The sequence below is a fragment of the Indicator indicator genome, chromosome 27, assembly GCF_027791375.1.
Source record: "Indicator indicator isolate 239-I01 chromosome 27, UM_Iind_1.1, whole genome shotgun sequence".
In the NCBI taxonomy this organism is placed as follows: domain Eukaryota; kingdom Metazoa; phylum Chordata; class Aves; order Piciformes; family Indicatoridae; genus Indicator; species Indicator indicator.
This window is the reverse complement of record NC_072036.1, coordinates 2,566,670-2,584,150: the sequence shown is the minus strand read 5'-3', so window position 1 is coordinate 2,584,150 and position 17,481 is coordinate 2,566,670. Positions and strand designations below refer to the sequence as shown.

General features: G+C 50.5%; 1 protein-coding gene across 7 annotated transcripts in view; it reads left to right on the top strand.

Moving 5' to 3' along the window:
- Window positions 1-17,481, top strand: part of MED23 (mediator complex subunit 23) — a 56,410-nt gene that overhangs the window by 30,492 nt on the left and 8,437 nt on the right. For 4 of the 7 annotated variants that reach the window (XM_054393073.1, XM_054393074.1, XM_054393078.1 and 1 more), the window contains 10 exons: window positions 1,407-1,652; window positions 2,137-2,279; window positions 3,383-3,557; window positions 5,794-5,957; window positions 7,916-8,040; window positions 9,250-9,455; window positions 10,669-10,849; window positions 12,055-12,225; window positions 13,654-13,870; window positions 16,526-16,762. In XM_054393073.1, the coding sequence (XP_054249048.1) occupies window positions 1,407-1,652; window positions 2,137-2,279; window positions 3,383-3,557; window positions 5,794-5,957; window positions 7,916-8,040; window positions 9,250-9,455; window positions 10,669-10,849; window positions 12,055-12,225; window positions 13,654-13,870; window positions 16,526-16,762 (1,865 nt within the window). The remainder of the gene's footprint in view (window positions 1-1,406; window positions 1,653-2,136; window positions 2,280-3,382; window positions 3,558-5,793; window positions 5,958-7,915; window positions 8,041-9,249; window positions 9,456-10,668; window positions 10,850-12,054; window positions 12,226-13,653; window positions 13,871-16,525; window positions 16,763-17,481) is intronic. The other 3 variants (XM_054393075.1, XM_054393077.1, XM_054393079.1) reach the window with 3 other exon arrangements.

The window sequence follows — 17,481 nt, the reverse complement described above, 5'->3', positions numbered from 1 at the left end:
ATGGGGTTTAATGTAGTGATTTATTCTCCCTCTCTCTCCCTCTCCCTCTCTCTCCCCTTCCCTCTCTCCCTCTCTCTCCCCTTCCCTCTCTCCCTCTCCCTCTCTCTCCCCTTCCCTCTCTCCCCTTCCCTCTCTCCCCTTCCCTCTCTCCCCTTCCCTCTCTCCCCTTCCCTCTCTCCCCTTCCCTCTCTCCCCTTCCCTCTCTCCCCTTCCCTCTCTCCCCTTCCCTCTCTCCCCCCCTCTCCCTCTCCCCCCTCCCTCCCTCTCCCCCCTCCCTCCCTCCCTCCCCCTCCCTCTCCCCGCTTTCCCTCCCCCCTCCCCCCATCCTCCTCCCCCCCTCCCCCCCCCTCCCCCCCTTCCCCCGCTCCCCACCTCCCCCCCCTCCCCCCCCTCCCCCCTCCTCTTCCCCCTCCCTCCTCTCCCCCCTCCTCTCCCCCTCCCTCCTCTCCCCCCTCCTCTCCCCCCTCCTCTCCCCCCCTCCTCTCCCCCCCTCCTCTCCCCCCCTCCTCTCCCCCCCTCCTCTCCCCCCTCCTCTCCCCCCTCCTCTCCCCCCCTCCTCTCCCCCCTCCTCTCCCCCCTCCTCTCCCCCCTCCTCTCCCCCCTCCTCTCCCCCCTCCTCTCCCCCCTCCTCTCCCCCCTCCTCTCCCCCTCCTCTTCCCCCCCTCTTCCCCCCCCCTCTTCCCCCCCCTCTTCCCCCCCCCTCTTCCCCCCTCCTCTTCCCCCCCCTCTTCCCCCTCCCTCCTCTCCCCCCTCCTCTCCCCCCTCCTCTCCCCCCTCCTCTCCCCCCTCCTCTCCCCCCTCCTCTCCCCCCTCCTCTCCCCCCTCCTCTCCCCCCTCCTCTCCCCCCTCCTCTCCCCCCTCCTCTCCCCCCTCCTCTCCCCCCCTCCTCCCCCCCCTCCTCCCTCCCCTCCTCCCTTCCCTCCTCCCTCCTCCCTCTCCCTCCCCCTCTCTCTATCTCTATCTCTCCCTCCATCTCCTCCTCTTTCTTTTTCTCTCTATCTCTCTATTTCTCTCTCTCTCTGTCTCTCTCTCTCTACCTATATCTAATACAAGTATATATATATTTTGTATGTGGTTTAATATAGCTATTTTATGTTTATATATTATATATAGTTATTTATAGATATCTGAAATGCATCTGTAACTATATTTTATATATACACCATATATATAAAAATAATAAATAGTCTACTTAAAATATAAAATATAACTATTAAACTATAAAATAGAACTATTAGAAATAAAAATTAGAATGAATAGTATAAAAACATTATAATAAATATTTTGGGGGTTTCTGCTGCTTTAGAGTGGCTTTGGGGCTGGGGTTAATGCAGTTGTCATCCTGCAGTGCATTTGTGTTCTGCTCAGTGTTGTCCTCCTTAATGCTCAGTCTCTTTGGCACACAGGTTCCTGCAGCAGAGTTTAAGGAACAAAAGCCTGCAGATGAATGACTACAAGATTGCTCTGCTGTGCAATGCTTATTCAACCAACTCAGAGTGCTTCACTCTGCCCATGGGGGTGCTTGTGGAGACCATTTATGGAAATGGCAACGTCAGGATACCTCTTCCAGGGACTAACTGCATGGCATCAGGGTCTATTACCCCCTTGCCAATGAACCTCTTGGACTCCCTCACAGTTCATGCCAAAATGAGGTACAGTACTGCAGCTATTTGGGTTTGGAAAGCTGTGAGTTTGTGTGGAACTAATTCTCATCAGGAAAGCTTCCCTGGCTCTGCCCTTGTTTATTTGCTTCATACATTCCACAGAATCACAGAGTGCATCAGGGAAGGGACCCTCAAAGCTGATCTTGTCCAACCCCCTGCAGGCAGCAGGGACATCTCCAACTACAGCAGGCTGCACAGGGCCACATCAAATCTGATCTTGAATGTCTCCAGGGATGGGGCCTCAACCACCTCTCTGGGCAGCCTGTTCCAGTATTTCACCACTAATTGTTCAGAACTTCCTCCTGACATCCAACCTAACTCTGCCCTGCTCCAGTTTCAAACCATTGCCTCTTGTCCTATCCCCACAGGCCCTTCTGAACAGTCCCTCCCCAGCCTGCCTGTAGGTCCTCTTCACATGTTCTTAACTGTCAGGTCCTTGTGTTTGCTTGCCAAACGTTTTCTCTCTTTCCAGCCTGATCCACAGCATAGCTACACGAGTGATCAAGTTGGCTCATGCAAAATCTAGCCTGGCCTTGGCTCCTGCTCTGGTGGAAACCTACAGTCGCCTGCTGGTTTATATGGAAATAGAGTCCCTGGGCATCAAAGGCTTTATCAGTAAGTTTTCATGTTTATTCCCCCCTCTTCCTTTTGCTCAGCAGCATTTTCTTTAAGTGATAGCTAGAGACCAAATCTGATTCTGCAGCATGTTGAATGCATTGTCTGTTACTGGAGTGTTAAAGAGGCTGTAGGAGTTCTCCTTGTGCTGCAGTGAGCTTCACAGGAGTGAGCTGCTGGCCCTCTGTGCCACCACTGGTATAGAATCACACAATCATAGAATGGGCAGGGCTGGAAGGTACCTCCAAAGCTCATCCAGTCCAAGCCCTTCTGCAGTCAGCAGGGACATCCCCAACTAGATCAGGTTGCCCATGGCCTTGTCAAGCCTCACCTTGAATATCTCCAGTCATGGGGCCTCAACCACCTCCCTGGGCAACCTGTTCCAGTGTTCCACTACCTTCATGGTGCAGAACTTTTTCCTGATACCCAATCTCAATCTGCTCTGCTCTAGTCTGAAGCCATTGCCCCTGGTCCTGTCCCTGCAGGCCTTTGCAGACAGTCTCTCTGCAGCCTTCTTGTAGCCCCCTTCAGGTCCTGGCAGGCTGCTCTAAGGTCTCCCTGGAGCCTTCTCTTCTCCAGGCTGAACACCCCCAGCTCCCTCAGCCTGTCCTCATAGCAGAGCTGCTCCAACCCCCTGAGCATTTTCGTGGCCCTCCTCTGGACCTGCTCCATCAGCTCCATGTCCTTCTTGTATTGAGGGCTCCAGACCTGCACACAGTGCTCCAGGTGAGGTCTCACCAGAGCAGAGCACAGTATGGTCAGGACCTTCCTAGTTACCCTGCACTGCTTAATGGGAAATAGTTGGCAGCAAAGTCACTGAATTAAATGAAGTCACTGATTGCAAATTAAATTAAAATGCAGTCCAGTGGTAATTGCAATACTTTGCCTGTCTGCTGTGCATGTTCATTCCAGAGATTACTGAGCTCTCCATGTTCACAGCACCTGCAGGCAGCACTTGCACTTTTTTGGAGGCAATACCATTTCCCAGTCAAGGGTCTTAGGTTGCAGCTCAGTAGAACCATTTACCCACCATGCATTCTGCAGTTGCTTACTTTAAGGTGTAACCACCTCCAGAACTTCCTTTGCAAACTCTTTCTCCTCAGGCCAGCTCCTGCCCACAGTGTTCAAGTCTCACGCCTGGGGAATTCTGCACACCCTGCTGGAAATGTTCAGCTACCGAATGCATCACATCCAGCCTCACTACAGAGTCCAGCTGCTCAGCCACCTCCACTCCTTGGCTGCTGTGCCACAGACTAATCAGAACCAGCTTCACCTCTGGTGAGTGATTGTTACCAGTTTAACCCTAATCTCAGATGCCTCCTTCACCATATGTTGAGAGCTGTGCCAGGACTCTTACTTTAAATAGCACGTGAGGACATCCCAGTCTTAGTTCTACAACTGGTCTGTTTTGTGGTTATTCAGCAGGCCTTGGTTCAGAAATTGTTAGATGTTAGCTATAGTGCTCTGCAGAGGTGTGGGAAGTAGCCTCCTGCCCAGACATGGCAGCAGTGTCACAGGACAGACCAGGAATGTGCACCAGAACCATCATGTCAGGAGGGGCTGGACAGCTGTGGAGCTGCTTGCACTGGAGATAAAGGGCAGTGCCTGCTGCTTGTACTCACAGTGATCAGTTTGTTTGCTTGCTCATTCCTGCAGAGGATGTTTACAGCATCACAAATCCCAGGATGTTAGAGGGTGGAAGGGATCTCTGGAGATCTTCCGGTCTAACCCCCCTGCCAGAGCAGGACCAGAGAATCCAGCACAGGGCACACAGGAACACATCCAGATGGATCTGGAAAGTCTCCAGAGAAGGAGACTCCACAACCTCTCTGGGCAGCCTGTTCAAGCGCTCTGTGACCCTCCCAGTAAAGAAGTTCCTACTCATGTTGAGGTGGAGCCTCCTGTGCTGGAGTTTAATTCCATTACAAGCTGGTTCCACTTAATTCCTTAGCAAAGCTGCTTATCAGTCAGCTCAGAGCTGTAGCTGTACAGGAGCTGTGAGCTGCAGCTGTAAATGAGCTGGTGCAAAGCTGTGCTGCTTGTGTGAGAGCCTGAGTGGAGAGAAATGTGCCCCTGCCATTGTCAGGTGTGTGTGTAAACCACACAGGGGACAGTGGCCAGGTTGGATCCAAGAGAGAGGGAAAAGCTGGGTAAGGAAGCTCTGGAGTTGATCTGCAGGGAAAAGGTTTGAGCTGAACTTGCTGTTTAAAAAGTTGGAGGGTATGAGAGTCAATCTGGGTCTGGAATCTGGGGTTTGTGGTAGAAAAGTTGGAGAAAATACTGCTCTTGGAGTAGAATATTCCTGGGGGGTGTGAGTGAGGCAGAGCAACCACATTATTGTCATTTTATGTGAAGGAAGTCTAATTACACAGTAATTTCTTGGTCCAAATTGAAAATACTCAATTACCCTTCATCAAGAATAAAGACAACAAGTGAAGAGAAATTGCTCCTTAAATTTAAGGTCTTGCTCTTTTTGTTCACCTAAACCTTGTTTTGTTGTCATGGTCTGTGAAATGTAGAAGCTGCTCAGTCACCTTTGCTAAGCACTGCTGCAGCTAGGCTGGAGTGAAGTGACTGTGCCTCTAGCATGTCACAGCAATGTGGCAGGAAACTCTTCTGAACTACTTCACACTACCTGATGTGAAAAGTGCTTCCAGCTCTCATTTTCACGTATTCACAGATTGCATCAGTTTGGAAGGGACCCTCCAAGGTCATCTGGTCCAACCCTCCTGCAGTCAGCAGGGACACCTCCAACTAGAGCATGCTGCCCAGGGACACATCGAGTCTGACCTTGAGTGTCTCCAGGGATGGGGCCTCCATCACATCTCTGGGCAACCTGTTCCAGTGTTTCACCACTCTCATTGTGCAGAACTTCCTCCTGATATCCAACCTACATATGTCCTTCTCCAGTTTCAAACTATTGTCCCTCATCCTGTCACTCCCAGCCCCTGTCTGGAAGGCTGCTCTAAGGTCTCCCTGGAGCCTTCTCTTCTCCATACTGAAAAGCCCCAGCTCCCTCAGCCTGTCCCCACAGGGGAGGTTCTTCAGCCTCTGATCATCTTTGTGGCCTCCTCTGGACCCTCCCCAGCAGGTCCATGTCTCTCTTGTGTTGGATTTCTGTAAGAAGGATGACATCTGGCTTTGAAACTCTGCATGCATTATTCTTGCCTTTTTATTAGCTTTTTGGCTGTACTCATTCATCTCTGTACCCTTGTGTGGACAGAGATGCTCAACAGATATCCAAGAGGGGAGGCTCTGCATTGGAGAGACTTGAAACCTTTTCAGGTGCTCAGCTCCTGGAATTGTCACTGGATGAGTTTTTGAGAGCTGTGGTTATAAATGAAGTACTTACAGAGCTGATTGCATGTTATGAAGCAGTGGGAAATGCAGGCTTGTCCCACAGGTTGAGAACACTTTCCAAACAAGTGTCCTGGGTTTGTTTGAAGGGGGGAATGGAGGGGGAATAGTAATTTTTGGAGTCTGAGAAGCTAACTGTGCTCTTTCCCTCTTTCAGTGTGGAGAGTACTGCCCTGAGGCTGATCACAGCCTTGGGCAGCTCCGAAGTCCAGCCGCAGTTCACACGGTTCCTCAGTGACCCCAAAACTGTGCTCTCAGCAGAGTCAGAGGAGCTCAACAGGGCTCTGATTTTAACCCTGGCAAGGGCAACACATGTCACAGGTAACAGCTGAGAGGAATCTGCAGCCAAGCCATTTCTCTCCAGTACTGTTTGAGCTCATTCACAAGGCATGTCCCTGCACTTCTGCTTTGGAGAACAAGAGGAATTTTCATTGCCAGCTACTTGTTTTTAGGCAAAACCCTACTGATGAAGCACTAAAGCAGAGCTGGACTCAGGCAGTGTTTAAAGGGTTCTTTTATAGAGAGGTAGAGTGTGGCTAGTTGGGGTTGGACTCTCTTTTTCTCAGGACTAGCTGGGGTTGGACTCTCTTCTTCTCAGGACTAGCTGGGGTTGGACTGTCTTCTTCTCAGGACTAGCTGAGGTTGGACTGTCTTCTTCTCAGGACTAGCTGGGGTTGGGCTGTCTTCTTCTCAGGACTAGCTGGGGTTGGGCTGTCTTCTTCTCAGGACTAGCTGGGGTTGGGCTGTCTTCTTCTCAGGACTAGCTGGGGTTGGGCTGTCTTCTTCTCAGGACTAGCTGGGGTTGGGCTGTCTTCTTCTCAGGACTAGCTGGGGTTGGACTGTCTTCTTCTCAGGACTAGCTGGGGTTGGACTGTCTTCTTCTCAGGACTAGCTGGGGTTGGGCTGTCTTCTTCTCAGGACTAGCTGGGGTTGGGCTGTCTTCTTCTCAGGACTAGCTGGGGTTGGGCTGTCTTCTTCTCAGGACTAGCTGGGGTTGGGCTGTCTTCTTCTCAGGACTAGCTGGGGTTGGGCTGTCTTCTTCTCAGGACTAGCTGGGGTTGGGCTGTCTTCTTCTCAGGACTAGCTGGGGTTGGGCTGTCTTCTTCTCAGGACTAGCTGGGGTTGGGCTGTCTTCTTCTCAGGACTAGCTGGGGTTGGGCTGTCTTCTTCTCAGGACTAGCTGGGGTTGGGCTGTCTTCTTCTCAGGACTAGCTGGGGTTGGGCTGTCTTCTTCTCAGGACTAGCTGGGGTTGGGCTGTCTTCTTCTCAGGACTAGCTGGGGTTGGGCTGTCTTCTTCTCAGGACTAGCTGGGGTTGGGCTGTCTTCTTCTCAGGACTAGCTGGGGTTGGGCTGTCTTCTTCTCAGGACTAGCTGGGGTTGGGCTGTCTTCTTCTCAGGACTAGCTGGGGTTGGGCTGTCTTCTTCTCGGGTTCCTTATTTTCAGTGGACATGCTTGGGCTGGTTCCTGTCTATGCCATCAAACCCCATGGTGTGGGCTCCCCAAGCACACTGCTCATGTGGAAGCCACCCCCCTCCACAGCTGTCCTTTCAGACTTAGTCTGTGTTCTGGGTTTGCTGCCTTGGGGCAGCCAGAGGGGACAGCTTTTGGTGTGTATTTCAGTGCTGTAACGATGTGCAGGCCACAGGGCAGGGCTGTGTTAGCTCTGAGGGGAATGTTTTCTCCATCTCATTTTATGATCCCAGTCTGGAGACTGACTGGAGGGAGAACAAACTGACTGCTCCCAAATTGGTGGAGGTGGCTGGAAAGAGAAAGGGCTGCTTTGTGTTAGTTCTTTTTTTTTTTTAACCTTTGCTCAATCTTTAATGTTAAATCAACACTGGGGCTTAAGGGGTGAACAAACACTTGGGGCTTATCTTTTATTTCTCCAGTTTAATTGGGAAGGGTCCTTCTGAATCAGTAGAAAGTGGAATGTGGCAATTTCCTCATCATTCTCTTCCTCAGGCTGTTTTTTACAGTCTAATCAGTTAATCAGCAAAAGCTTGTCATGCTGTGATTACAGGAAATTAATTAGGAAATCTTTAAACCATGATTGCTTTATTTCTAGCTCAGAAGCTAAAAATAATTTTGTTATTGTTAATAGCATGAAAAAGAGATAACATCCAGCTTGTCCTGGAGAGTAAGTAAGACTGAGAGAAACTGGATGAGCTGGCCATAAAGGAAACCCTACTGAACTTGCTGGATGTGATTACAAAAGGTCTGACAATAAGAAATGGTTCTGTGTGTGTGAAGTTCTGATATCATCCATCTGTTCTCTAGACTTTTTCACAGGCTCTGATTCAATTCAGGGAACTTGGTGCAAGGACATACTGCAGACTATCATGAGCTTCACTCCACATAACTGGGCATCACACACTCTGGACTGCTTTCCAGCTCCTCTGCAGGTAAGAGTTTCCAGCTGATGATCTTGTAAACAGAGCATTTCCTCTCTTAACAACATCCTTTGCCTGTTGCTAGTTTGTGAGATTTGCCTCTCCAGGCTCCATTAAGCTCAAGTGCCTGTTGTGGATTTAATCCTGGATGCCTTAACCACAGAGCTGAAAAGTCCTCCAGGGAGCTAGATAGGCACAGGACATTGTAATCTTTGGTTATTTTGTCATAGAATCAGAATGGTCCAGGCTGGAAGGGACCTCCAAAGCTCATCCAGTCCAATCCCCCTGCAGTCAGCAGGACATCCCCAACTAGATTAGGTTGCCCAGAGTCCTGTCCAGCCTCACCCTGAATATTTCCAGGAATGGAGCCTCAACCACCTCCCTGGCAACCTGTTGCAGTGTTCCAGCAGCCTCATAGTGAAGAACTTCTTCCTGATACCCAATCTCAATCTGCTCTGCTCTAGTTTGAAGCCATTGCCCCTGGTCCTGTCACTGCAGTCCTTTGCAAACAGTCTCTCTCCATCCCTCCTGCATCTGCTATACAAAAGGGTTGCAGAGTCAATTCAGCCCTTTTTTGCCTCTCCCTTCCCAGTGTGGATCTCTTATCTCTAGCAGTGTGGGGGAGGTTTGCAGCCTGGCTCAGCCTGGGCAAAGCTGATTCTGTAGCTGTGCCATTCATCTTAGCTTGGGGGTAGAGAGGCCTGCAGGGAGGCCTGGGGGGCATTGAAGCCTGGGTTGTTGGAAGGCTTTTGGCTTCCTGAGGTTGTTGTAAGCTGAAATGGGAATTTGGGTGTTTTGCATTTGTGTCAATAGTGCAAATATTTGTCAGTGTCTTTCCTTCTGAATGTCCAATTCTGTGAGGAGAGTTTTCATTTCACTCCTCTGGGGAGGGGTCAGACAGCTTACAGTCTGCTCTGAACACAAACCTGAGACAATGCAGGATGATTGTAACATTGCTCTCTCTTCAGAAGTGCAGTAGGTGTTTCTGGAGCATTCTAAGGCCAAGTCTGGCCAGCAGGTGGAAGGTGAATCAGACCTTTATAAGAGTAAAAAACAAGGAGAACCTCTTTCTCCTGTGGCAGTTTGTCATAGGGCTCTGTCACAGCAAAGCTACAACCCTTCCTGATGGGTTCGTGTTGTACAAGGAGGTCAGGCAGAAGTTTGCCTGTTGGGATGTTGTGCTCTGGGCTGCCAGTCACAGCAAAGCCTGCTTGGTTTCAGGTGTTCTTCAAGCAGAACAATGTCCCTCAGGAGAGCCGCTTCAACCTGAAGAAGAACGTGGAAGAGGAGTACCGCAAGTGGAAGTCCATGAGCAATGAGAACGACATCATCACACACTTCTCCATCCAAGGCTCACCCCCACTCTTCCTTTGTCTCCTCTGGAAGATGCTGTTAGATACTGATCACATTAATCAGATTGGCTACAGGTGAGCTTAAAAGATGTGCTCCTGCAGAGAGATTACAGCAGTGTTTGTAGCAGCTTCCAGGACCTGAAGGGGCTCCAGGAGAGCTGGGGAGGGACTTTGGACAAGGGCTTGGGCTGGCAGAATGAGGGACATTGGCTTTGAGCTGGGAGAGGGGAGGTTGAGACTGGAGATGAGGAAGGGATTCTTTGCAGTGAGGGTGGTGAGACACTGGCACAGGTTGCCCAGGGAGGCTGTGGCTGCCTCCTCCCTGGAGGTGGTCAAGGCCAGGCTGGATGAGGCTTTGAGCAACCTGGGCTGGTGGGAGGTGTCCCTGCCCATGGCAGGGAGTTGGAACTGAATGATCTTGAAGGTCCCTTCAACCCAACCCATTCTGTGAACCTATGAATCATGAGGACACAGGCCTTGAGCATTAACAGCTCGATTTGTACTTGATGGATTGAGAGCATGGGAAGAAGGAATGGAGCTGGGTATGAGCAAGCAGCTCAGCATAGCTGCTTTGCTCAGGGCTGGTTACAATATCCATGGGGTGCAGTGCTTATTGGTCCTGGTAGGAGACAAAGATGTGAGGTGTTGGAATTAAGCAGTTTGGCAGCATTTCAGGCAGTCTGAAATCATAAACAGAAAATATAAATCACACAATCACAGACTGTTAGGGGTTGGAAGGGACTTCCAGACATCACTCAGTCCAACTCTGTTCCCAGAGCAGGGTCACACAGAACACATCCAGGTGGGTCTCGAATGTCTCCAGAGAAGGAGACTCCACAACCTCTCTGGGCAGCCTGTTCCAGGGCTCCAGCACCCTCACCATGACAAAGTTTTCCCTTCTGTTCCCCTGGCACCTCCTCTGCTCCAGCTTGCCCCCAGTGCCTCTTGTGCTGTCCTTGGACATCCCTGAGCAGAGCCTGGCTCCTGACACTAACCCTTCACATCTTTATAACCATGAACGAGGTCAATGGTTGGTTGGTCATGGTTGTTTTGTGCTTCAGTTTGGTGTTTTCTTAGTTCATGTATTAAAGGGAGGGGATTTTGTTTGGGTTTTTATCAAAATGCACTCACTCTTGTACAGCAGACCAGTTAAAAATAGACTAAGAGCAGTAACCATTGCCTGTTGCTATTTTAACCTCTGACCATTCTTATTCTAATCTTTTTTTTGTGCTTTTGCTCTGTTTCATTTTTTTGTTGTTGCTTGTTTGTTTTTCTTCTTCCCTGCCAGAGTGTTGGAAAGAATTGGGGCCAGAGCTCTGGTGGCACATGTCAGGACCTTTGCAGATTTCCTGGTGTATGAATTCTCCACCTCTGCAGGAGGCCAGCAGCTCAATAAATGCATTGAGATTCTCAATGACATGGTGTGGAAATACAACATTGTAACACTGGACAGACTAATCCTGTGTCTGGTAAGCAGTGCCTGGGAAGAGGAGATGCCAGGTCTTCACTCAGAGTCTGCTCTCTGAGGCCCTTTGGTGGCAGAAACCTCTTTAAATCTTTGCTGGTTTTGAATGGTGACTGTTTGCTACCCCAAGAACCAAGTCAAACAATAGATTACTTCTGTAACCAACATCAAAATCCAAGCCTTGCAGTTCTGTCAATCTTCAGGGGAAGCTTTCCTTGGTTATTTAATGGCCAGAATTGAACTGGCATTGAATGGTGTTGTTACTAGTGCGTGGTGCCTCTAAACTCAGAGCTTTGCAACCATTTCTGCAGCCTGAAGAGGCAGAAGGGCTGTGGCATGGCTCAGAAGCAAGTAAAAAATCTTGTAGCCATTATAATATGCTACTTTTGGTTAGAATTCATTGTACCCATTATAGTATTTGCTTAGAATTCAGCCTGTCTCAGCAGAAGAGCAGGAGAAATGCCATTCTCTCTCTTGCCACTTATCCTACAAAATAAAGCAGAACTTGCATAGAGAGAATGAAATTTTCCCTCAGGAATTACCCTTCACTCAATATAAAGCAGAACTTGCATAGAGAAAATAAATAAATAAAGCAGAACTTGCATAGAGAGAATGAAATTTTCCCTCAGGAATTACCCTTCATCTATATTTTAAAATCTCATTTCACTGTAAAACTGATTGTTTGAGTTTTAGTTTGGTTTTCAAACTGAAATCCAAACAGAGTGGCCAGAAGTTTGAAGCAATCTTAACTTCCTCATCATCAGTTAGTTATTTTCAAGCAGAGAACTGGCAGCAGAAACAGTTAAACTTTTATAGCTTCATGGAATGGGTTGGGTTGGAAGGCACCTTAAAAGGTCATCCAGTTCCAACCCCACTGCCATGGGCAGGGACACCTCCCACCAGCCCAGCTTGCTCAAGGCCTCATCCAGCCTGGCCTTGGACACCCCTAGGGATTTCTCGGGCACTGTGCTGTCACTGTGGAGTTTGTGAGACTTTCTGCCTGTGGAATAAAAGATGTGAGGGGTACTTGTCAGAGGAGATGACTGAACCTGCCTCTGTTCCGTGTCTTCACTTGAAAAACGCAGCTGCAAGACCTTACGTTGAGTGTGACTTTGTGTGCAGACAGACCTCACGCTGGCCAGCAGTGCGTGGTGCTGCTGGCTGCTTTCAGCCCCCTGAGTGCATGTTTCCTGCTCCTGTTCGCTGCAGGCGATGCGCAGTCACGAAGGCAACGAAGCTCAAGTCTGTTACTTCATCATTCAGCTGCTGCTGCTGAAGCCTAATGACTTCAGGAACAGAGTGAGTGATTTTGTGAAGGAGAATTCCCCTGAGCACTGGCTGCAGAATGACTGGCACACCAAGCACATGAGCTACCACAAGGTATCCAACCTAATCACAGCCTTCTCTTGCCATGCCTCCTACGAGTCTTTTGTCCCCGAGTAACAGCACAGCTCTGTCAGTCTGGGGAGGGACCTAGCAAGCAGTGATTTCTTTGGGCTGGTATTAAAAACAACAAAGGATAATGGCTGTCTTTCTGTAAGAGTGTTCAAATGCATGCTCCTGCTCGTGTTCTCACCCAGCATGTGATGCAGCAACTCAGCGGTGCTGGTCTTCCCCCAGGCTTGTCTCCTGAAGCACTTGACAAGGAACACAAGCACTGCCTCCAGCTTTGCCTTGGGATGCTGAGTCATAGTTACAGAATTAGAATCACAGAACGGTTTGGGTTGGAAGGGACCTCCAAAGCTCATCCAGTCCAACCCTCTCTGCAGTCAGCAGGGACATCCTCCTCTAGATCAGGTTGCTCAGAGCCCTGTCCAGCCTCACCTTGAATATCTCCAGGGATGGGGCCTCAACCACCTCCCTAAGCCACCTGCTGCAGTGTTCCAACACCCTTGTGGTGCAGAACGTGTTCCTAACATCCCATTGGTTTTGGCTGCAAAAGACCTTTAAGATCATAGAGTCTCTGACCCTACCATGTCCCTCAACACCTGTCCTCTCTGCCTGTTTGAAGCACCTCCAGGGATGAGGATTCAACCACCTCCCTGGGGAGCCTGCTCTGTCCAGCTGAGACTGCTTTAAAACATTGCAGGACTGAAGGCAAAATTGAATTTTGCTGTTCTCCAAGGATAAAAGGGAATACAAAATGCATTGCCCTTGCTTTAGTGGTGGGAGGGAGCCTTTGGAAGTCCAGATGAGGACACACCCCTCAGAGCTGGTGCCTGGAGGTTACTGACCTGACCCATGCATTCCTCAGAACAAACAAGATCCATTCTGTCTCTGACTAAGAGCATGAGCAAGGTGGGAGAAAGGAAAGCAGAATGACAGAATTGTTTTAGTTGGAGAAGCCTTCTGAGAGCATCCAGTCCAACCCTCAAACCAACACCACCATGATTCCAAGTGCCATGGCCACAGGTTTCCTGAACACCTCCAGGGATGGGGACTCCACCACCTCCCTGGGCAGCCTGTTCCAATCCCTGACCACTCTTGCAGGAAAGAAATTTTTCTTCATCTCCAGCTGAACCCTCCCCTGGCACAATTTCAGGCCATTTCCTCTGCTCCTATCTTCTGCTGTCTTACGCCCACTCTGAGTGGTGGTGAAATGTGGGTTTGTTTTTTCCCAAGGAGTTGTTACCTGCTGGTTACAATAACAGAGTCATTTCTCTCAGAGCTGAGTTCTGTAGTGAGCTGATGGTGAAATCATCTCACTGCATTCCTGTGTGGTAACAGGGTTGTGAAATGTCTGAATGGTTCATGCTCTGCTTGTAAGGGAAGAGCTTTTGACTCTGTTGGCTTTGTCTCTCCCTCCAGAAATACCCTGAGAAGCTGTATTTTGAAGGCTTGGCAGAGCAAGTCAACCCCCCAGTGCAGATCCAGCCCCAGTACCTGCCCATTTATTTTGGCAACGTCTGCCTGCGCTTCCTGCCAGTCTTTGACATCGTCATCCATAGGTTCCTGGAGCTGCTGCCAGTGTCCAAGTCACTGGAAACTCTGCTGGATCATCTGGGAGGTTTATACAAATTCCATGGTAAGGTCTCTGTGAGCACAGAGCTTTATTCCTGTGCTGATCATTCTGCTCTCATTCACAGTTTTGGGCTGCTTCCACAGCAGGGTTTTATGCTTCCCTTGAAGATTTCACCTCAGCATGAGGAGAAACTTCTTTTCAGTGAGGGTGACAGAGCCCTGGAGCAGGCTGCCCAGAGAGGTTGTGGAGTCTCCTTCTCTGGACACTTTCCAAACCTACCTGGATGCATTCCTGTGCAGACTGCCCTGAGTGACCCTGCTCTAGCAGGGGGGTTGGACTGGATGATCTCTGGAGGTCCCTTCCAGCCTCTAATGGACTGTGGTACTGTGACCCTGGTATAAACTCCACAGACAGGGACAATCCCTCTTCACTGCAGTTCAGCCTGCTACAGGGAACTTGCTTTTGTTCAGATAGCTCTTGCTGAGTCATGCTTCCTTCACACCTTTAGCCTTCACAGCCCTCTAGTAATTGCTGCTTGGAACTCTGTCATGACAAACTTGTTACTACCAGACTGAAAGAGCTAAAAGCAGCTTGTCTACCTGTCCTTGTTTGAGGTGCACAGATTCACAGATTGCTTTGGTTTGGAAGGGGCCCTCAAAGGTCATCTTGTCCAACCCCCCTGCACTCAGCAGGGACATCTCCAACTAGATGAGGCTGCCCAGGTCTGAGCTTGAATGTCTCCAGGGCTGGGGCCTCAATCACATCCCTGGGCAACCTGTTCCAGTGTCTCACCACCCTCATTGTGAAGAACTTCCTCCTAATGTCCAGTCTAAATCTCCTCTGCTCCAGTTTGAATCCATTGTCCCTCATCCTGTCACTCCCAGCCCTTTTCAAAGTCCCTCCCCAGCTCTCCTGTAGCTCCTTCAGGTCCTGGAAGGCTGCTCTGAGGTCTCCCTGGAGCCTTTTCTTCTTCAGGCTGAACAGCCCCAACTCTCTCAGCCCCAACCTGTCCCCATAGTGGAGGTTCTGATCATTTTTGTGGCCTCCTGGATGCACAACAGCAGCTCCATGTCTCTCTTGTGTTAGAGGCCCAACTCCAGGTGGAGTCTCACCAGAGCAGAGGGGTAGGATCTCCTCTCTCCAGCTCTGGCCACACTGCTTTGGATGCAGCCCAGGCTGTTCTTGGCTTTCTGTGCTGCCAGTGCCCATTGCTGGCTCCTGTCCAGCTTCTCCCCCACCAGCACCCCCAAGTCCTTCTCTGCAGGGCTGCTCTCAATCTCAGCATCCTCCAGCCTGGACTGATACTCAAATAATTCAACTCCTTATTTTCCCTTCTTCTACACCTGCACTTCTACAGTAAGTTTGTGTGTAGAAGTCACTGCTTTGTCATACTCAGCATTGTGTAACAGTCTTCCCTTACTGTGACTGCACTCCTGGACTCCTCCTTTTCCTTACAGCCTGATCTAGTTGGGAATGTCCCTGCTGAGTGCAGGGGTTGCCTGGGAACCCATCCCAAACCATTCTATGATTCCATCCCAAACCATTGTATGATTCTACAGTTCTAAGACCACCATAATCACTAATCCATGTCCTGAAGTGCCATGTCTGCAGGTTCCTTGTGCTGCTTGCAGTTCCCTGCAGCTCAGCCTGCTCAGCTCTGGGTGTGCTCTGCTGCTCGCCCCTCAGCGCGGGGGGTCTCGACCCATTTCACTCTGAAATGGGTCAAGAACTGGCTGGAGGGCCAGGCCCAGAGAGTGGTGGTGAGTGGTGCCACATCCAGTTGGCTGCCAGGCACCAGTGGTGTCCCCCAGGGATCAGTGCTGGGCCCCATCCTGTTCAATCTCTTTATTGATGATGTGGATGAAGGAATTGAGTCCATTGTCAGTATGTTTGCAGATGACACCAAGCTAGGAGCAGGAGTGGATCTGTTGGAGGGTAGCAGGGCCCTGCAGAGGGACCTGGACAGGCTGGATGGGTGGGCAGAGCCCAATGGGATGAGATTTAACAAGGCTAAGGGCAGGGTTCTACACTTTGGCCACAACAACCCCAAGCAGAGCTACAGGCTGGGGACAGAGTGGCTGGAGAGCAGCCAGGCAGAGAGGGACCTGGGGGTGCTGGGTGACAGCAGCTGAACAGGAGCCAGCAGTGTGCCCAGGTGGCCAAGAGAGCCAATGGCATCCTGGCCTGCATCAGGAATAGTGTGGCCAGCAGGACAAGGGAGGTTATTCTTGCCCTGTACTCAGCACTGGTCAGGCCACACCTTGAGTCCTGTGTCCAGGTCTGGGCTCCTCAGTTCAAGAGAGATGTTGAGGTACTGGAAGGTGTCCAGAGAAGGGCAATGAAGCTGGGGAGGGGTCTGGAGCACAGCCCTGTGAGGAGAGGCTGAGGGAGCTGGGGGTGTTCAGCCTGGAGGCTCAGGGGAGACCTCATTGCTGTCTACAACTACCTGAAGGGAGGTTGTAGCCAGATGGGGGTTGGTCTCTTCTCCCAGGCAACCAGCAGCAGAACAAGAGGACCTGAAGGGATGTGCTGCGCAGGGAGGTGGTGGAGTCACCATCCCTGGAGATGTTCAAGAGGAGCCTGGATGAGGCACTTAGTGCCATGGTCTGGTTGATTGCTTAGGGTGGGTGAGAGGTTGGACTGGATGATCTTGGAGGTCTCTTCCAACCTGGTTGATTCTATGATGCTATGATGCTGCTGGCTGTGCCTGTCCCGCAGACCGGCCTGTGACCTACCTGTACAACACCCTGCACTACTACGAGCTGCAGCTGCGGGAGCGCCCCAACCTGAAGAGGAAGCTGGTCCACGCCATCATCGGCTCTCTGAAGGACAACCGCCCCCTGGGCTGGTGCCTGAGCGACACTTACCTCAAGTGTGCCATGAACGCCCGTGAGGAGAACCCCTGGGTGCCCGATGATGCCTACTACTGCAAGCTGATCGGCAGGCTGGTGGACAATATCCTTCACCTGTGTGCTGTGAGCTCTGCCACGGCCTTGCAGCTTCACTGCATCGCAGGACAGGGTTCCATTTCCATCCCCTGAGACAGGACACAAAGTTTGGAGTCTTTAGCTGCAGGGAATCAGAATGGTTTGGGTTGGAAGGGACCTTAAATGTCATCTAGTTCCGACCTCCCTGCTGTGGGCAGGGACACCTGCCAGGGTGATCAAAGCCTCATCCAGCCTGGTCATAAACACTTCCAGGGATGAGGCATCCACAACCTCCCTGGGCAACCTGTTCCAGTGTCTCACCATCCTCACTCTAAAGAACTTCTTCCTGAAGTCCAACCTAAATCTCCCCTGCTCTAGTTTCAGAACATTGCCCCTTGTCCCATCACCACAGGCTCTATTTGTAAACAGTCCCTGTGCAGTTTTCCTGTAGCTCTCTTCAGAGGAATATTGTCAGAGACTAAACAGATGCTGATTTTGCATAAGCTGTTACCCCAGCAGTGTACTAGAAGGTCTTACACTGAAGCAGATTAATAGTTTCATGTTCTACAGAGCAGCAAATTCTTGTTCCTTTAATCTTGTTGTCTTGTAAGGAGGTGGTGAATGAGAAGCTCTTACTTTCTTCCACCTCTTAGTCAGGGAAATTGATCCCCTCCATGCCCTTTTGTGTGTAGTATCTTCATAGCTCTGTATTGACACTGACTGGGATGTTGGGTGCTGGGCACCCCA